Source organism: Chlamydotis macqueenii, chromosome 9 (genome assembly GCF_036417535.1).
Source record: "Chlamydotis macqueenii isolate bChlMac1 chromosome 9, bChlMac1.mat, whole genome shotgun sequence".
Taxonomy (NCBI): Eukaryota; Metazoa; Chordata; class Aves; order Otidiformes; family Otididae; genus Chlamydotis; species Chlamydotis macqueenii.
In genome coordinates, this window is record NC_141564.1 from 16,487,892 (window position 1) to 16,507,497 (window position 19,606).

Here is a 19,606-nt window from a genome sequence, read left to right on the forward strand (position 1 = left end):
TGGAGGTCAGAGATGCTTTTGCTACGCCTCCGACCCCACTGGATGGCTTGGGAGCCTCCGGCCAGCTGCAGACCACCATCCACTGAGAGGGGAAGGGGGCCAGCCCCTACCACTCCTGGAGCCGTGCCTGCAGCCGGGGGTTGTAAGAAGGGCTGAAGGACCCAGAACCTCCGCTGCCTGAGAAGCAGGATGGAAAATATGAAGCAGGGCCCACCCTCTTGCCGGTGTCGTGTCTGACGGGAAAGCCAAAAGCAAAACTGCTGACTGAGCTCCTGCTTCTCGCCCACTGTGGCTGCCTCCTGCCTCAGCTTTCCGGGCGAGCCGAGCCCGGCCGGCCACAGCAGGTCTCTGCTGGGGTAAGGAGCAGGGCTCCTGCTTGCAAATAGTCCCGCTGGGCTGAGCTGGGCGTTGACGTGAGTGAATGCTCTGGGAGCTACAGCACTGTCTATGGTGGCTACTGGTAGCCTTCAGCGGCACCAGAGACTGAGTGGGGCCACCATATTGACTGTCCTGCCCTGAGGAAGGATGAAAGCGATCCCATCTGGATGTTTATCCCATTCTGGTCCCCTCTGGAGGCTCCTCAGGGACTTTGCAGCCCCCACAGTCACAAATTGTGGTGCTTGGTGTGCCTCACCCCTTCTCACAGCACCCAAGCTGGCTCCCACAAGGCTGCATTGGTTTTACTGGGGGTAGAGGAAAAAGAAACCAAGGTGTGAGATGCAAGTGACTCCTCTGTTTCCGCTGGGTTTCATGGTGTCCTGGCAGGTCTCTGCACCCGCCAAAACCACTCCTTACTGGGGTTTCTACCTCCTTGAGCACTTGCCACTTCTTTCTGTTCTGGTTTCTGGCAGGTGGCACGGCCCCAGCATCGCTTTCAAGAGGAAAAATGGAAGTTTGGAGCCAGAAACCTGCACCAAACACCATGCTCTGAGCTTTGCTCTGGCTAACGGCAGCCAGGCCCCTGATACGGCAGGGATGCTTGTCCCCAACAGGCTGGGCAAGCGGCCCAAGATGAGTTTGGTAAGAGGGGGCTTAGTTTGCAGCTGCACCCTGGTGACCAGCTCAGACTGGGGCGAGAGGAAAAAGAGCGGTGGCTTCTCTAAATTATTAAGAGCAGCTTTGTGGAAGAGCAGCTTGCGTATCACACAGAGAGGCCCAGGAACCACAACAGACGCCACTGCCTCCCGGCTCTCGCCTGCACGCTGCCAAGAGCCGTTATTTGCCTGCCCACGCGCTTGCCATCGCGAGTCAACAAACTCCCTAGACGTGAAACCCTTTATTCACCCCTCAGGGCTGGATCCGTCTCCCACCTGTGGAGAGAGGGACAAGGGGGTAGATTTCCTCTCTTGAAGAGGAGGAAAGTGCCCAGAGAGAAGAGGAAAACCAGCCACCTGCTTCCCAGGGGTTTAAGTAGCAGTGCACAAGGCAATCTCTGTCCCAGGTGAGGAGAAGCCCTCAGCCCTGAGCTCCCTTGAGCAGCATCTCCTGGGATCCACTCCAGCTCTGGCCTCTGGTGTGTCCTCCCACAGTTATGCTTTGCCTCTTGGGTCAGACCTGGGCGGGAGAAGCAGCACGGCCACTCCAGAGAGCCCCAGGTGGAGGTAGAAAATTGAGGCATGATAAATTGCCTTTGGCACAGACCTGTTGGCATCACTGCTCTGCCCCAGCCCCTCGTCCCTGCCCTGAGTGAAGAGGCAGCATGTGGAGCCCAGCAAGGACATTCCTCATCCCATGGTACCCATCCCATGGCCACGATCCCACCGTGGCCAGGACTATCCGATATCAACTCCAGCAGCACTGCCTCCATCGTTCCGGTCCTTGCATGCTGGATTTTTCCCAACTGCAAACTGTGGTAGGAACAAGGGGCCAGGGCAGCCTGTTTCTGCCCACACCCTCCCAGCAAGGAGGGACCCCGGCCCTCAGCAGGACTGTGACTGCAGCTGCCAAGTCCTCTCGTCCTGGTGTTTCTTCCCCCGCTCCGGTGTGACGGGTTTCTCCTCTGGGAAGATGATGGTAGCATACTCAGTCTGGTCGACAGGCCGGGTGTCAGGGGGCACCTGGGTGCATGGGTCACACTGAAACTGCAGCACACCATAGTCCACGGTGGGCACGGACACCGCAGGGGGCTTCTCCTCCTTCTGCAAGGAAAACCCCGTTGGGGCAATTCATCATCTGGAGGTAACCGTCATCCCCAGCACAAGCCCCCTTTTTACAGCAGGTGCCAAAACCAGCTCTGAAGCATCCCAGGAGAGCAAGGGCAATACAAAGCATGAAGATACACAGACCTGGGAGAGCATTTGCCCAGAGAAACCAAACGCTGAGCCTTGGGGTCACTGCCGAGTCCACGTGGGTCTCAGCTCTCTGCCGCTGCAGGCAAGTGCGGCTCCCTGCCTGCCCAGCCATTGAAGGCAGAGTCACGCTAGAAATCCTTTTCCCACCCCTCCATCAGGCTCTGACCTGACACAGGGTGCATGAGGAGAGTCCAGGGCTGAGTTTGCTCAGCCGGGAAAGAGGAGAGCATGGGGAGACCTACTCACTGCCTTCAGCTACCTAATGGGGTTGGAGAGAAGAGGGAGCCAGACTCCTCCTGGCAGTGCCCAGCAAAAGGAAGAGAAGAAATGGGGACTAGCTGCAGCAAGAGAAAATTTAGCTTAATACATTGGAGGGGGAGCGTTTTCTCCCATTCTCTACAACAACACAGTCCGCTGTCAAAGATAACCTCGCTCCAAGCAAGGGTTGAACTACAGAGGTCCCATCCTATCGCAGGCAGTTTTTTTGATTGTGATGGGGCTGTGCTGCAGGTGCAAAAAAAAAAGCAGTTGTAGCTGTGCAGAAAAGATCAAGCAGCATCAGAGAAGACAGGAGAAGTGAGAAGCCTGTGAAGGGCTGATAAAGGGAGGCCCTGCACCCTCTGCACCCCAGCAATGCCGCGATGCTCTTCTGCAGCATGGCAGGGCGTGAGAGACGGAAAACTCACCGCTGGCGCGTTTTCACTTGGTGGTTTCTTTACATCTGCAAAGTAAAACATTTTGTTAGAAGATGCTTGTGAGCCAAGACAGTGTGAGCATCTGGGGCTGGGGCTGACCCAGTCCGCATGTCCTAGAAGACTGCTGGACACCACAACCATTGCACTGTGCTTCCTCCTTCTCCAGTCAGGGTCTAACAGCCTGAGCTTTACGAGGACAAGTGAGATACCAGCCCACAGTCTAGGGTTTAATTGGGATTAGTGGGGTGCAATTCCTCAGGGGCAGCTTCCGGGAGAGCCCCCTCAGCTGCCTGCGGTGTGGTCAAAGAGGTGCTCGGTGCTGTGACGAGGAGAGGACAAGATGCCCTGAAGGTTCCCTGGGCAAGGTGCATGGGAGGGACTCACATGCAACATTAAGACACAGTGCTAATAAGTGGTTCAGAGACAGAGCATGGGGGCTCCACAAAGGGCGAGCAAGGCCCAAAGCACCCTTCTCTCCTAGCCATGGAGAGACCTGTCCCATGGAGACATGCCACAGCGGAGTTAAACACGCTGAACCTGCCTGCGTACCCAAGGATGCTGCAGGCATCTGGCTGCCCCTGGGTTCAAGCTGTTTTTTTTGCATAAGCATCACCCCATCACGAACCCTGGCAGATCCCAGCCCCTTGGCACAGCACAGCCCCCACGGGGGATCATACCTCCTCTCCTGTACGTGATGGTGAGGTAGCCGAAGATCAGCAGCACAACCACCCCAACCAGCAGCAGGATGCCCAGGACCATTGCCTTGACATGGTCTGTGGGATTGCCTTCCTCCGTCTCAGGGTCATCAGTGGCATTTGTCTTCTCAGGGGCTGCTGTAATAGTCATCCAAAAAAAAGAGGGAACAAAACAGCAGGTCAGGAGTGTAAAATGACCTCTACAGTCCCTGGGAAAGTCAACAGGGGAACACAGGGGCTGTCCCCAGAAAGGGCTCAGTCCCAAGCAGGCTGCCACAGCCCCACCATCCCTTCAGGCACCCTGAATTTAGGCTGACACAGGGGATGTTTTGGGCATGTCCCATTCCTTCCCATTGCAGGTGGTGAGGATGATCCCACACCACTGAGAGCTGGGGTGCAGGGGCCAAGGCGCTGCAGTCCCGTGGCATGACCCCATACCCAGCAGAGTCCCATGGAGGACATGGCTTCCCCAAGCCTCCCCTCTGCTTCCACGTCCTGGGGTCAGCACAGCTTCAGCTCATGTTGGGAGGAGATGTTGTGAAAGACGGTAACTTTTGCAACATTTTTCTTTTTTACAAAAGGCCATCTTCAGCCCCTTCAAAGCCCCAGGACACCAAGCAAGTGCACAGCATATCTTCCTGCAAGATCTGCCTCCCACACCATGGGGCTTTGAGACCCTCCCAGGGCATGGTTTTGCCAGAACAGGATCTGCACCAACACTGGCTGTTCAAGAGGTCTGAACCCTGGTTGTCACCCCAAACCCAAGCCCTGTCCCCAAATAAAGGAGCTGTTCAGGGCTGCAGGCAGCTCCCTATGTTGGTCTCCTGCCTCCATCCATGGATGAAGGCAGGTTCCTATGTTGGTTTCCTGCCTCTATCCATGGCTAAGGACTCGTTCCCCCTCACAGTATTGCTCAGGGCCAGACCTAACCCAGTGCGGATGGGGAAGGACAGTCTCTGTCCCTGGGCATCAACCAGGCATACAAAGGAGAGGGGAAAGGTTAGAGCTATGCTCTCCTGACCCACACCAGGTCCTCCCCTAGAAGAGTACTGCCTGCCTTGTGCCCTGGGGATGCCGTACCCCTGGGGGCCATAGCACCACAGGATGACACCAACAACCTGTGCCCATCAGCTCAGCCCCTAGGCTGACCTGTGACCACCAGGTGGGACCGGTTGCTCTCCATCACTTTATCAGGTTCAAAGAAGGTGATCAGCCCGCAGTAGTAAGAGCCTGAGTCGTTCTGATGAAGATTCAGGATCTTGATCTCGAAGGCAGGAGTGTTGTTGGTGAGCAAGTACTTCTCTGTCTTTGTCTGGAGGTTGTTCCGGCTGATCTCAGCAATTTTCTGTGCTTGGCTGTGGTTGGTCTCCTTGTACCAATTGAGGCTGTACTCTGAGCCGGAGTCATTCTCCATGGAGATATTGCAGAAGAAGGTGGCAGAGCTGCCTTCAGGGAGAGTTAACATGGCTGGGAAGAAGGTCACTGTTTGGGAGAGAGGAAACAAGGAACAGACACGGTTACAGCAGGCACGGGTCTCAGAAACAGCTGTACCCCCCCCGTGTAGGAACCAGGGATGCAAAAAGGGTAAGAGCCTGCCGTCACTGCCGTGGTTTAACCTCAGTTGGCAACTAAGTACTACACAGCCGCTCGCTTACCCTCCTCCTCCCTAAAGGGGACGGGGAGAAAATCAGAAAGAAAGGAAAACTCATGGGTTGAGATAAAGACAGTTTACTAGGACAGCAAAGGAAGAGCTAGGAATAATAATATATGTACAAATTATTATGATAGCATTAATAAAATATACAAAACAAACAATGCACAATTTCTCACCACCCAACGACCAATGCAGCCCACGCTGAGCAGTGATCTTGGAACGGAACCGAGAGCGATCTCGGAACAACGCTGAGCGGCAATCTCAGAACAGTGATTTCCCAAACAGCAATCCTGGTACTGCAATTTTCTGAGAGAGAGAGGTACCCACTGGCTAACTCCCCTTACATACTGAGCATGATGTCTGTGGTATGGAACACTGCCTTTGGCCAGTTTTGGTCATCTACTGGCTGTATCGCTCCCAGCTTCTTGCACCTGTACATTAGCAAAACCTGGGAAGCTGAAAAAAGTCCTTGATCTCTTAATAATAACTAATAATAACAGTGTATCAGCATTCTTCAGATACCAAATCCACAACATGGCAGCTACTGGGAAGAAAATTAGCTCCATCCCAGCCGAAACCAGGACAGTCACACCAGCTAGCACCTCATTCCATGCAAAGGTGATGGGCTCCTACATCCCAGACTCAGAGGCTGCGTTTCTCAGCTGCTTCACGCTCAGCTCCTGAAGGCCCCCACGGGGATTTACAAAAACCTGCCGGCAAGTGCCTGCAAGCCCAGCCTCGTTCCGTTGCCAGCAGCCGGCTCACCTGCGGCCAGGCTCTGGGGTTTGCCAGCGACACAGGCAGCCTGACGCTTGGCCAGTCCACAGCATCAGCCCAGATCACGGGCAAGGACATCAGCCCATGTCTCTCCCCTCCTGCCGGCCAGAAAGGAAACCTTAGGGGCAGTAACTGTATCGTGAAGTAATTTCAGCAGAGCAAGTTGTGCTTTGGGTTACCTAAAATTAACCCAGAACACCTGCACCAGAGAAAACAGACTTTGGAGGTTGTACTATTTTAAAATCTATGCTGTATTTTAATGTCTGAGTCATCCTTCCTCCAGCTGATGTTGCCTCTGAAAGGGAGCAGTGGGACCGAGTCCTGGGCCGGGGCAGTGCCCTGCGGTGCAGCTCATCGCGTGCTCGGCTGCCCGCTGAGGAGCTCCAGCTCTGCCCATTGCTCCGGGGCTGCCCAGGGCATGGTATTTGCCATCTCCAGCCTGAGACCATCTGACAGGGCAGAGTGACCTGGAGCTTATGATGCCATCCCTTTTCAGCTGCCTGTCCCCTCCTCATGCCCACTCTGGGGGGTCCTGGCCAGGCTCACCAGGCTGCTCCCAGCACAGAGGGCAATCGGACATGGCCATGGCCCCCTCAGCCCTTAGCACCAGCCCTGCTCCTTCGCCACATTTCCCTGTCTGTGATCCCAGTGGATTCATAGCCCCTGGACAGCGGGGATGCTGCGAACACAGGCCAGGCTCCTAACCCCCGGGGTCAGCCAGCCACATCCAGCAGAACCAGACAGTTGCTCCATTAACTTCTGTTCCAATAAACAAAAAGCAGGAAGAACCATTTCCCAAGTGACTCAAACCACCAACACTTTGAAAAGTCCCTGCTGTTAAGAAATTTATCTTCCCTTTTCAGCAACCTCCATCAACAGCAGCCCGGGGCTTGCAGGCAGAGTTAGAAAGTCTCTCCTGTCCCACTAGCACTGGCCTGAGGCCCTAGGACCATGGCCTTAGCATCACCAACTAGAAAAGGAACCGGGAAAATTCCTTGAATAGATACAGGATTAGATGGAAAACTGTGCTGAGAAATGAGGGATGCGACTGAACAGGAGGAGGGAGGGATCGAAGTGCCCCAGCTCCCATGGGCAGTGCTGGCTGTGGCAGTGCCAGCTGTGGCAATGCCCACACTGAGAGATGTAATTTTTGCTGTGTTCTGGATTTCTTGTGTTTAACAGGAAATATTCAGCAGGTTTGGGGCTTTGCTTCCTACCCAGTGCCACCGCCAGCAATGAATGAAGAACTCTGAGGACTTTGAAAGCAGAGGCTGGGTTTACAGATGTCCCTGCACGTTCCCAACACCAGAGGTAACATCTGCTCCAAGGGATGCCCAGCCCTGTGCCCACCCTTCAGGGCAGAAAGCACTCGAAGCCACCGAAGAAAGAGCCAGATGGACTGTGAGGAAGGGAGGAAATGGCTTCATCAGGGCTCTCGCTCGCTCTGCCCGGACTCTCTTCTTCCCCTCCACCTACCCTTCTCCCCCAAATTTCACTCTGAACAAAACCGCACACAAGACCCCAGGTCCCTCAGGGTCAAACCCAAACCAGGAGGCACAGCCTGAAGCCCTCAGAGCCAGAGCAGAAAACCCCAGACCCCCGCCTGATGCTGGCAAACCCAGAGGCTCAACACCAAACCCTGACCACGGCCAGTGTGCCCACAGCGTGCAGGCACCATGGGCTGGGGACTGTCCCCTTCTCCAGCCTTTAACCCCATTTCTACCCCGCGCATCCCCATTGCCCTTGCTTCAGTGGCACGTACCCAAAAGCTATGGCTTTTTTGCCAGAGCTATTTTTAACTACAAAGCTCCTAGCCCTTAGACATTTTCCACTGGCTGCGAAAAACACGGGCTGTGCAAGCGAGTGCGCCGCACTCCAGTACCTACCCTGGCGGCAACCAGCCAGTTTGGGACTGCAGCAGAGCAGGATGGTGCACAGGCAGGTCAGGGCTACCTCCATGCTGCCCCACATCATCTTCAAGGCTCCCAGAGTCATGGTGAGGTAGTCGGTCCCCTGTCCAGGCAGATGTGCCGTGCCGTGTCGTGTCATGCCGTGTCGTGTCACCCCCAGCTCTCTCTATGCTTCCTTCCCCACAGTGGTGTCTTGCTCTCTGGCTCACGTGGCAGAGGCTGGGGTGGAAATGAAACGTGCCCATCTCAGCCCCAGAGGGAAACCCGGGCTGCCTCCCGCCCCCGGCTTCCTTCCCGTGAAGGCAGGGATCAGCTGAGCCAGGCCTGGCCCCTTCCCCTCCCAGCGCACTCCCACACAAGGCACCCAGCCACTGAGCAGTGGGGATGGGCAACTCTGAGCTTGCACCCGTTTTGGGGAAAGCTCCCAGGGATGGAGCGAGCAGGGACCACAGGGGACATGTCCTTGGCTCCAAGCCTGGCCCATAAGTAAAAGGGCTGTTTGGGGTTCCCAGGCACCCATGGGCACTCCCACCAGGTGCCCATGGCAGTGGGGTGTTGGGGGGCATGTGGCACTGGGCACCCGGGCAGGGTCTGAGCGGCCATGGGGTACCTGTTGGCAGGCTGGTCCCACTGGGAAGGGATGGGAGAGGAGAGAGAGGGAGAAGAAGAAGAAGAGATGGAGAAGGAGAAGGAGAAGAAGGAGAAAGAAGGAAAAGGAAGAAATGGAGAAGGAGAGGGGAAGGGGAAAGGGAAGGAGAAGGAGAAGGAGAAGGGGAAAGGGAAGAAGGAAAAGGGGAAAGGGAAGGAGAAGAGGAAAGGGAAGGAGAAGGGGAAAGGGAAGGAGAAGGAGAAGGAGAAGGAGAAGAGAAGGAGAAGGAGAAGGAGAAGGAGAAAGAGAAGGAGAAGGAGAAGGAGAAGGAGAAGGAGAAGGAGAAGGAGAAGGAGAAGGAGAAGGAGAAGGCGAAGGAGAAGGAGAAGGAGAAGGAGGGAAAGAAAGGAAAAGGAGAAGGAAAAGGAGGAGATGGAGTTTTGCCTCCTTAGGCGTGTTTCTCCACAGACATATTTGCAGAGAGCAGGGGCAGGGTGCTGTTATTGGGGTGACCTTTGCAGCAGACTTCTTTAATTTCTCCACTCGCAATGCTCCCCACTCGCCTTGCCGACTAATACTCACACAGGAAATAACCAAAGGTGAAAGCACACAGTGGCTGGCTCCTCCGCTTCTCTTGAGCACAGCCTCAGTGCCCTGCAGTTTTGGAAAGCATCAGGGGAAAATTAATAATTGGGGTGAAGGATGTGATTCTCATGATGATTTCATTATTTTCCAGGCTTTCAGAAACAAGCTGCAGGGCTGGGACTTGCTCACTTCTCACTTTCAGACATGGCCCCGGCAGGCGAGTGGGCTGGGGGAGCCACCCCTAATTTGGGATGGCCAAGGAGGGGGTTCTGAGCTGGGGCAGGCAGGGCTCACCCTGGGTTGGTGGCTCAGTCCAGCCTGTCCTGGGTCCTCTTTTCCAGTGTCCTCCTCGCATTGCAGCATCAATGCTTTCTTGTGAGCTTCTGGCCCTGCTTGGACTGCAGAGCAAGCCTGGCAGGCTGTCCCCTCCTTGTCAACTGGTCGGAGGCCACTGCCTGGCACAGTGGCAAGGAGAGCACTCTCCACCACGTGCAATGATGCTGGTGGGCTCCAAGGTGGACATCGCCTCTTCCTTCACGGTTTCCTGCATGCTTACGAAAAAGCACCCTAACTAAGCTAAACTAAACTGAATTCCAGAAAACTTAGAAGCTCAAAGGAAGGAGGCTTTTCCACCTTGAGGTTTTGTGTCCCCAGATGGTGACACTAGGCATCCGGGCCAGCTGTGGGGGGGCTTGTTTGGCACTTGCAACATGTTTTGGTTTCTAGAGGCGGAAGATGTGACGGGTATCACCACTGAGATCGCGATTCAGCGAGCCAGGGATCGGAGGAAAAAACTGGCTCATCCTCTCCACCCCGTGCAGCAGCAGAGGGCTCTGATTAAAATCATAGTACAAATTGCTCAAACTTTCCAACGCATGCTCGAAATGAGGCGTAAGCTGGTACCCAGGGTGGGGAGGCTGCCACATTCAGTAGAAACCAGCGGTGGCTAGATGCAGACCGCACGGCAGTGTTTTCGGATGCTCAGGTTCCTTCAGAAACCCATGCCCTAACACTTCCCCTGCTGCTCCGCAGCAGAATGGGTACCGGCACCGACACTGGAGCCTTTCCAGGCTGCTCGGGGTGCAGGATGAGGCCGTGTACGGCCAGGAAGTGCCGGGAGCTCACAGAGCCACACAGCATGCAGCAGAAACTGCAGGAAAGGGCAAGCCAGGAGCTCTTCGGCAGCACACTGATGGAAAGCTTGCTCTGCTGCAAGAGAGAGAATAGGGGTTTTTTCCCCCTTTTTGCTGAAAAATATAAAAAGGATGGAAAAAAATAAAAGAAAAGATCAGTCTCACTGCTAAGAAGCCACTGTGGGGGCAAGCGAGGTGAGCAGCAGTGCCATGCCCCAGCCCAGCACGTGCCCCAGGTGCCGGCATCACGGAGGAGCCTGGTCCCAGCACCGCAGCAGCCCCTGGGCTTCGGGCAGGCTTTGTGCCCTGCCTGCACCCTGCCTGCACCCTGCCTGCACCCTGCCAGACCAACACAGCTCCCTCTGGCTCTCGCACCGGCTTCTCCAGCAGAAGAGCTAAAAAGGAAGGAGAAAGAGGAATAAGTGAGAAAACAGTTTGGTTTTCAATACTAAGAGACAGGAACTTCAACAAGCACACGCCACACCACTTCATTGAAGGACAAATGTCCTTTTTTTCCCCAACAAGAAGCTGGCCCAATGTGTTGGCGAGGGTCCCACCAACATGGCTGGGACCCAGACAAGGCCCCAGTCTCCTGCAGCATCATTGTCAGAGCACAGAGCTGTCACCCTGAGCAGTCACCTCAAAGGATTGTGGATCAGTCCCAAAATGGCTTAAAAGCACCTGGGGTATTTAAGGGGCACTGAAAATTTGGAAGAAGAAGAAAGCAATGAACAAACACCTCAGACGGAGCCAGTTGAAGCCCAGAGCTGAACGTCCTCAAAGCCTAAGGAAAGCAAAGTCTCCCAAATTAAACAGGGAACAGAAATTACCACAAAAAGATGCTGAGGAAGAGGAACCCACAGGGTCCCAATGATCCCTCCCCCGTTGGTTTAACTGAACTCGCATCTGTGGGTCTGACCCAGGCAGCTGGGGCAAGAAGAGGAAATGGTTGTGTTTGCAAATAAACACAGAGAGCATTGAGGTCTTTCAGATATTTCTCAGAAATTAGGAAGGCCCCTGCAAATTATTTGCATGAGCAACAACATCCGACCCTGCGGGGAAAGGCAGCGGCACCGGGGGGGTGAGTAAGCAGCAAGTAAGTGGAGAGATGGAGCGGAGACACGAAACTGTTCCTTTAGTGAGTGGAAGCCTGCAGGGGCTGGGCAGGGCAATGGTAACTGCGATGAAAAGGTGCCACACGGGTACAGCATGGGGCCACTGCCATCTTCATCATGGCGGAGGTGCTGTTCCTGACGGCGGGGAAAGCTGATGCCCGGCCCAGTGGCACCAAGGTCTCCGATGGACCATCTCTATTGAGCGGCGCTGCTAAAGCCCATGGAAATCAGGAGCTGCTGCTGCTCAGGGTCTCAGCAACACGCTCACAGTCAGAGGGGATTGGGGCAGGACCTGGTGCCAGTTGGGATACATCTGTGCATCCCAAGCAAAACTCCGGCGGAGGCACCTCCTGGTGCACCTCACACCCTCCTGGCACCCGAGACGCACCTCCAGGCAGCACCCTGCCTGCACAGCCCCAATCCCAGGTGCCCCCCAGCCCTGCCGTATGTGATGGCCCCCTCCAGCCCCTTTGTCACCAGCACTGGCACGCTCTGCCCCGGCACCGGCTGCACCTTCACGCTGTTTCCATTCAACGTTGGGTGAAGCGCCTGGGGACCTTTTCTCAGTGGTGTCACCAGCTGCACGTAGGAAGCGCAATCGCGGAGATTCTGCATCAAGATAAACGGCGGAGGAAGCAGGATGTCAGCTTCTCGCAGGGGCTGTGTCATATGCAAGCTGCCGTTTGCCAGCCTTCCTTGGGACAGACAGCAGCTGTGGCAGGGAAAAGAGCGCAAGGGTGCGATGGGGAGAGGATATTAGGGAATTACAATTTTAGGCTTTTCTGGAAGATTTAAGAAGTTCCTGGAGAAAAGTTCCTGGATCTGTCAGAGCGAGTCCAGAGGAGGACATGAAGATGATCAGAAGGCTGGAGCACCTCTCCTATGAGGACAGGCTGAGAGAGCTGGGGCTGTTCAGCCTGGAGAAGAGGAGGCTCTGGGGAGACCTGATAGCAGCCTGCCAGTGCCTAAAGGGGCCTACAGGAAAGATGGGGAGAAACTCTTTAGCAGGCCTGTTGGGATAGGATGAGGGGTAATGGTTTTACAATAGAGGGAGGTAGATTTAGACTAGATATATGGAAGAGATTTTTTACACTGAGGGTGGTGGAACACTGGCACAGGTTGCCCAGAGAGGCGGTGGATGCCCCATCCCTGGAAACATTCAAGGCCAGGTTGGACGGGGCTCTGAGCAACCCGATCTGGTTGGAGATGTCCCTGCTCCTGGCAGGGGGGGTTGGACTGGATGGCCTTTAAGGGTCCCTTCCAACCCAAACCATTCTATGATTGCATGATTCCATGATTGAAGCGAGGCTGGGATCCCCATGCTGATGCGTGGCCCAGAGCACAGTGTCCGGCAGCAACACAGGAGCAGGAATTGCGGGAAGCGGCTTTGTAACAGCAACAATTCCAGGCTGCTCTCCCCTCCGCCCGCGCCAGCTGCCCCTCCGCCAGCCGAGCGCTCCCAGCAAGGCTCCCAGCGCCGGATCCGGTGCCCGGGGCTGGGACACCAGCACAGCCCCCCTCCCGCCGGGGCCATGGGCTTGCCAAGACGGCTCTGGGCACGGGGACCCCCTGCCCTGCTGGCACCCGGGGCCTGCGGACAATGACATTATCACTGCAACTATTTACCATTTATCTGCCAATCATTTTATTGCATAATTTGTTTTTAATTGTAAAAAAAATGTCAAAATTTAAAGAATTTTAAAAGTCAAAAATACACACACACCCCCCCCCCCGCCCAGGCCCGCACCGGCGCTACGGGTCCGTGTCCCGTTCCGGGGGTCCGCATCCCCACGGCCACGTGCGAACCCCTCGGCGCTGTGACGAAAGGCGGCACGCCGTGACGTAAGGCGGCGCGCCGGCGCGCCGTGACGTAAGGAGGCGGAAGTGGCGGGGGTTGCCGTGGTAACCAACGCCGGCGCGGCCAGCGGCCATGGGCGAGCTGAGCCCCGACGGTGGGGCCGGGAATACGTACAGCCTGCGGCCCGGCCTCCAGCGGCGGTGAGCCGGGAGGAGCCTGGGGCACTGGGGGGATGGTCCTGGGGAGGGAGGCGGGATGCTGAGGGTGCCCTGGGGGCTTTGGGCCTGGGGGTGGGGGGGCGGCCCGGGGCACGTGGGAGCTGCGGCGGGACTGTCAGAGGCGGGGACCCTGGGCATGGGGCTATGGGGGCTGGGTGGTGGTGCTGGGAATGGGGGAGCCCTCGGGGTCTGCCGACTGGGGGTGAGCACTGGGCTCCCAGATCGACTTTGACATGAGATGTAGGGGGATGTGAGGGGGGGGGCAAGGGGAGCACAGGTGGGGGACACCACTGAAGGGGCAAATTCCGAACGGGGCTGGTTCCACACCTGTGTTTATGGGTGTTTAGCTTTTGGCCGAGCTGGTCAAGTATCTCCACCTTAGCTGGGCTTTTTTTTCCCTGTGGTTTTTCATTTGTCATTTTTCTTTAATATGTGAAAGTTAAATTTTCCCAGGTGAGGTTTTGTATGTTTCTACACACTGTGTGAACTTTCTGGGCCTTCTGTTGCTGGTTGGTTTTTTTTTCCCTGACAGATTTAAATCATCCACAGTAAAAGAATGCATCCATGCGATACTCAAGGAGAAGCTGGCCAACGTACAGTACATTCCAGAAGAAATGCCTCAGCTTACAAAGTCTTTATCAGAGACAATAAAAGACAGACTGAAAGGTAAGGAGGTTTACTGAGGAAGTCGTTTCTTTTCTTACTGTGCCCTCTCCCTTTGACAAAATCCCTCTTTCCTCCTTTATTCTTCAAATCTATTTCGTTCACGTTGACTGACTCGAGTCTGCTGTTATGAAACATCCTGGCCTATATACATACGTTCCTCGCCTGTGGAACTAGAAACTTAATTCAAGCAGACAAGATTTGTTTTCGTATAGACTGGCTGGTGTGGGATGTCAGCCTTGGAGGGGCTGCAGGGGGAAAGAAGCTGCGTTAGAGAGAAGGAAGAAGTGGTGCTTTTTTGCTTCTTGCTTCAGTAAACAGAATCATTCCAAGGCCCGGTGGGAGCCGTGAGTTAGGAGCACAGTCAGCCAAGGAGGGGTGTGACTACAGCCTTACAGCACTGGAAAAAGGTTGTGGTGGTGCTGCCCTCCAACATTTTTGAGCTCAAGAACTAAACTTCTGGCTCCAGCAGGTGTTTCCTGTGTTCAGTACTGGAACAAGTCCATAGATGTGTGTTGGCAGGGTCACTTTTTTTTTTTTTTTTTGCCTTCTTCGTGGGAACAGGCTGGTGCTCCATCTGCTGGGCTGGCCTGACACGGTGACACAGGCATACATCACCCTCGGCAGGAACCGTGGATTTACGCTTCTCTCAGAGTTAGACATCTGCTTTAAAAACGGCAGCAGCTGTAGTCCCAGCACGTGTTGATGCCGAGCTAATATGCACAGTGCTTGGCTTCAGTAATCTGTACGCACTCTCGCAGTAGCCTGAAGTGAGACTGGCCTGGTGTGGCTGTTGTATCAGCTGGCATCTCTGCATTGAACCCAGCATGTTACATTCAATTCTCCAGTGGAAACAGTGGGCCAGAGTCTTCTGGGGATTGTGCTTTGTTGAAGACAGGCATTAGGATCTGTATTTTATTTTGAACATGCTTGTATTGATTTGGCTTCTGGAACATTGCCATGGCCTGATCGGATCTGGCCTGTACCACAAAGGTATCTCCTTAATATTGTAAAACAACTGCAGATCTTTGCAGACACATAGCATAGACCCTCCTATGCTTTTATCCCCACACAGAAGCAAAGGAAACACCTCTGTGACAGACAAATCTCTACAACACCTTTGCATCAGAACAGTTTTTAAATAAGCCAAATTTTTCAAATTGGATTTTGTCCACAAGCAGCCTTATTTACATTCTTTCCGTATGTTCAGTTCTTGAAAGTTGTCGAAATAGAGTGTTTAAGTATAGTGTGGCTCTTCAGGGGTGTCTTCTGTCTTAGATGCATCTTTTGACAGATGCCAAGTATCCTGTTCAGCCTTTAACTCCAAGAAGACCGTGGTACTCTGCACCTAGGAACATGAAGCCGCAAGGCAGTCTGTCCACTTTGCCAATTGCATGGACTTGTACAGAACACTTGCTTTGCAACCAGAAATCTTTAGCTTTCTGGGTCCTGTTTTGGGCTCATATTTTAAACAAGTTGTTGCTCTCACTATTATTTTTTTTTTCTCTCTCTCCAGAGGAGGGATTTGACAGGTACAAAATGGTGGTGCAGGTTGTGATTGGAGAGCAGAGAGGAGAAGGAGTGAAGTAAGTCTTGCGTCTTCTAATTGTATTTCTGTATTTTTTGTTGGGTTTGCGTGGGTTTTATTTCTTTGGAAGCTGCTTCCAACTTTCCTAGGTGCAAATATCTCTGTGCAGGTGATGAAGTGTAAAACACTTTCTTTTAAGTGGCAAATGAGGGCTTGGACTGTGGCTAATTGAATTACCCGGTGCTAACTGGCTCTATGGTGGTTCTTTGCAAGCTGAAATGCGGAAAAGCATTTGTGAGGAGTGTTGCAGAAAGACATTTACATTGTATTTGTGGTGAACTGGAGCACATACCCAGTCCATTCTCAAGGCCCTGCTGGAGCACAAAAGCCATGGTAACTCATTTCTCTCTAAAGCCAGATTCCCATAAGCACTTCATTTGCATTTAATCCCCCGAGGCCGGCATTTTTCAGAAGTTTAAATTTCTAACATCTCCATGCAATTCTGTCATGGGAATCGAGCCGAGACTGTGGGTGCTGAGCACTTGCAGGCTAGCTTCAGACGCCTGCAATCAGACAAAAGAATTCCTCTTGGCTGCAGGAGCAGGCTGTATCTTTCCATTACCAGTGAGTAGGGAGATGACAAAAGAGAACAGCCCACGAGGGCTGTCCTTTATCTTCTGGGCTTATCTTTACTATTGTCCCCAGTACTCCAGCAGAAGATAAGTGCAGCAGAGCTGTAATCAGATCTGCTGCCTCAATGTTCTGGAGGTCAGGAAGGAATATCTGTACCTGCTGCTCAGGCTTTTGTCAGGAATGTCTGTCTGCAGGCAGGCTGCTTCAGAAGTGCTGTACCAGGGTGAATGGTTGTTGTTCTGAGGTGTTCTGATTTGAAACGGGATGCTAGCAACACAGACTGCGGAGCAATTGGGGAAATTCTCTGGTTTGCAATAGGCAGGAGGCAAGATTGAAGCATGATCACTAGTATCCTTAATGCAAAATACTGGGTAACCAGAGCATTCCAGAGGCTGAGTGGAATACTGAACTGGAAAAATTAAAAAAAAAAAAAAAACCAACCAAACCAGAATGACCCTGAGGGCTAAGGCAATGGGAAAAAAGGATGAAATTCAACAGTCTTAGGACAGTAAGTCATACCTGTAGGGACTGGGAACAACATGTTGTGCCACGGAAAGGGATCCTGTCAGCTGAGACTGACTGGGGCAGGCATGGAGCTGGGCAGCTGCAGCAGAAAAAGGGGAGTGTCAGTGACGTGTACACAACGCAGTAGCGAGGTCTTGTCTGTAATATCCTGTTACAGGCAGGTTGCTTGTCTTCAGGGTAAAGCTTGGACTGAAGCACCTATAGAAAAAGGCCAGCAGGATCGTCAGGGAGAGCGTAGACACGAAAAGACTTGAAGAGCTTAGCTCGTGGTCCAGTAACACTACATCTGCCAAGGAATACGATAGCTCCCTATAAATAAGTTGGGAGTACGTACCGTGAGGGTGCAGGAGCTAAAGGACAAGGACAAGTAATCTAAATTAGCCACTGATACACGTAGGCCAGAAGTCAAAAATTCTGAAGCACCATCGCAATGAGGTTTCAAGCCCTGCTGCACAGTGGAGGTGCCAGGATTGATAGCTGATAAGTTTGAAGATGGAGCTTGATCCACATACAGAGGTGGTTACACATGTGGTGGAACTTGGCAGTGGGAATCTAGGCTCAGGATTCAGGAGAACGCTTTCCATTCCCTTTATCTTTAAAGGAAGCTCAGTTTGCTTTTCGCGGAAAGTATCTGTAACCACTTAGGCCCTCGCACATGAACTCTGTGAGTAATGGCTCGCTCTGTCACCTCTGTCTAGTATGGCTGCGCGATGTTTCTGGGATGCTGACACTGACAGCTACGCTCATGATGTGTTCATGAATGTAAGTACCAGCTGTTTTACCACGGGAAAGCTACTTTTGTATGAGGGTCAGAGCGACCTTAAATATGGAGCAGAAAAAAAAAGCAACCACTAGAAGAAAGAAACCAAGACTGTTGAAACAGTATGGTTTACAGCCTCATTCACAAACATGTTTAGGTGTAATATCCAACACAGTAAAACTTATTTCCTGAGTAGGTTGTACAGTACTGTAAAAAAGTCACGCTAGTGACACCATTTTACAGGTGGGGAGAGGAAGAACAAGAGATAAAGTCTTTTCTTATGTGCTTTGCTGAACTGCTTTCATGGAATCCAGGACTGAGCAAAAGTTGAGGTTTTATTTTATTACTATTGTCTTTTTATTTTATTTTAAACTGACACCTGGATACCTGCGGGTGTGGAGATGGAGTAAATTGACGCACTTCTGGCACTCAGATATGCTGACCTGGGTTACACCACAAGTGAGGTGAATAAGAAAGTAACTAAGAGAGAAAATTGCAGTAGATTACAATATAAGGTTATGCTGTGGGCTGAGTGTTCCCTTAGGTGAGCCTTTTCAGTTAGGCTAGCAAAGAGCTTGCCTTTCCTAACATGGAGCCTTTCTGTTTTCCCCAGGACAGCCTGTTTTGTGTGGTAGCTGCGTTTGGCTGCTTCTATTATTGAAGATGTTAAACACTGCACAGAAGGACAGAGGTGGGGGAGAACCCTTTAGGGTATTTTTTGCTAATGTGCATAAAAGCATCATATTCTTCCTGTAGTACCTAGCAAAATAACAGCTCCACAAAGCATGTTCTATGCACTACAACATTCCTTATTCCTTGTGAATATTGATGTAGCTTTAAGCACAGTATTATTGCGTCCTTTATTTAAATCACCCTTTGTTTTTATGTAGTGTATTGGTTTTGTCCTAAAAAAGTGATTGCCAATAGCCATTGTTTCTAAGGCATACTTAACTTGCATCTTGAAAGGGTTCTGATGCTTTTATTTTTGTTAATTTTCTGAAATGAATTGAATATTTATAAGAAATTTAACATAATAAATCTATGTATTTAATATTGCCTCTCCTGTGGGTTGACCCTTGCCATTTCCACCATTTGTCCTTTTCCTCCACTCCACAAGACACACTAGCCTGGATGGCTTGTCTGTGCTTTTCAGATGAGCATTTTCTGAGGATTCTTTGTAAATTAACCCAAAAAGCTGACCTCGTATTCCGGTTATACAGATTTGTTCCTGTGACTCCCATAGCGAGTGGGCTGTGAATCCCAGCTGTGTCACATGAGATGGCATTAACTGATAGGAAGGCAAGGTATTTAGGACATTAGGTCAGGCCAGCAGTGTGCACACCCCACAACTGCTGAAACTCCTCTCTGCCGTAACTCCTTGTTGGTTTGGTGCGATTTGGCACCCGTGAACGCTGTGAGTAATCACTGTTCATTGCTCTTTTCAGCAGATACTGCAGTGCTTTCTCAATCTTTCTCTCTCTGTAATTGTTTTGGGATATGAGGGTGGGTGTTTGGAGCTCCAGAAAGGAGCAGTAGAAAAGGCTGCTGTAGATCAGAAAAGGAGTGCTAAAGCCTCTTGTCTCCCCAAAAGTTAGAGGACCGGGTTGGTTCCTGAGAGAGTGGGTGCCGTCAGAGTGCATCTCGGATGGGATGAGTTGGGCTGTGGTGGTGCCAGTTTCTGTGCTGACCGCGGAGCAAGCACAGCTGAACAATTTCAGCAGCACGAATGGCTTTTAGAATGCTGAAGTTGGGTGAGGTGAATCCTGAATCCTACTCTCACTGACTGTTAGAGCACAACACGCTCTGCCCATGCAGCTCTTGGAAAGTGGGGAAGTAACAAATTACAGTGCATCTTCTGGAATCGCTCTTCTGGCTACAGACCTGGAGGCAGCATGCTCCTGTTTCTCTATTACGTTTGTTTGAAAGTGGCTGCCTTTCATTTTTCTCCGATGAGAAATAGGAGATGACTTCTCCAGTTGCTTAGTCCCTACCTGTGGCTGTCACTCGTCAAGGGAGCTGCAGAGAGGATGCAGTGGT

At 52.6% G+C, this 19,606-nt stretch overlaps 2 protein-coding genes across 2 annotated transcripts; one reads left to right on the forward strand and one right to left on the reverse strand.

Moving 5' to 3' along the window:
- Positions 1-1,337: 1,337 nt before the first annotated feature.
- PDCD1 (programmed cell death 1) lies at positions 1,338-9,600 on the reverse strand. Its single transcript, XM_010120406.2, has 6 exons — positions 9,491-9,600; positions 7,999-8,241; positions 4,831-5,163; positions 3,664-3,819; positions 2,978-3,012; positions 1,338-2,138 (listed from the first exon to the last, which is right to left on the reverse strand). Exons 2-6 carry the CDS (start codon positions 8,159-8,161, stop codon positions 1,920-1,922), a joined length of 906 nt encoding a protein of 301 aa, XP_010118708.2. The 5' UTR covers positions 8,162-8,241; positions 9,491-9,600; the 3' UTR covers positions 1,338-1,919.
- Positions 9,601-13,314: 3,714 nt separating this feature from the next.
- DYNLT2B (dynein light chain Tctex-type 2B) lies at positions 13,315-18,620 on the forward strand. Its single transcript, XM_086754775.1, has 5 exons — positions 13,315-13,442; positions 13,993-14,126; positions 15,640-15,709; positions 17,508-17,571; positions 18,183-18,620. Exons 1-5 carry the CDS (start codon positions 13,375-13,377, stop codon positions 18,228-18,230), a joined length of 384 nt encoding a protein of 127 aa, XP_086610901.1. The 5' UTR covers positions 13,315-13,374; the 3' UTR covers positions 18,231-18,620.
- Positions 18,621-19,606: the final 986 nt, after the last annotated feature.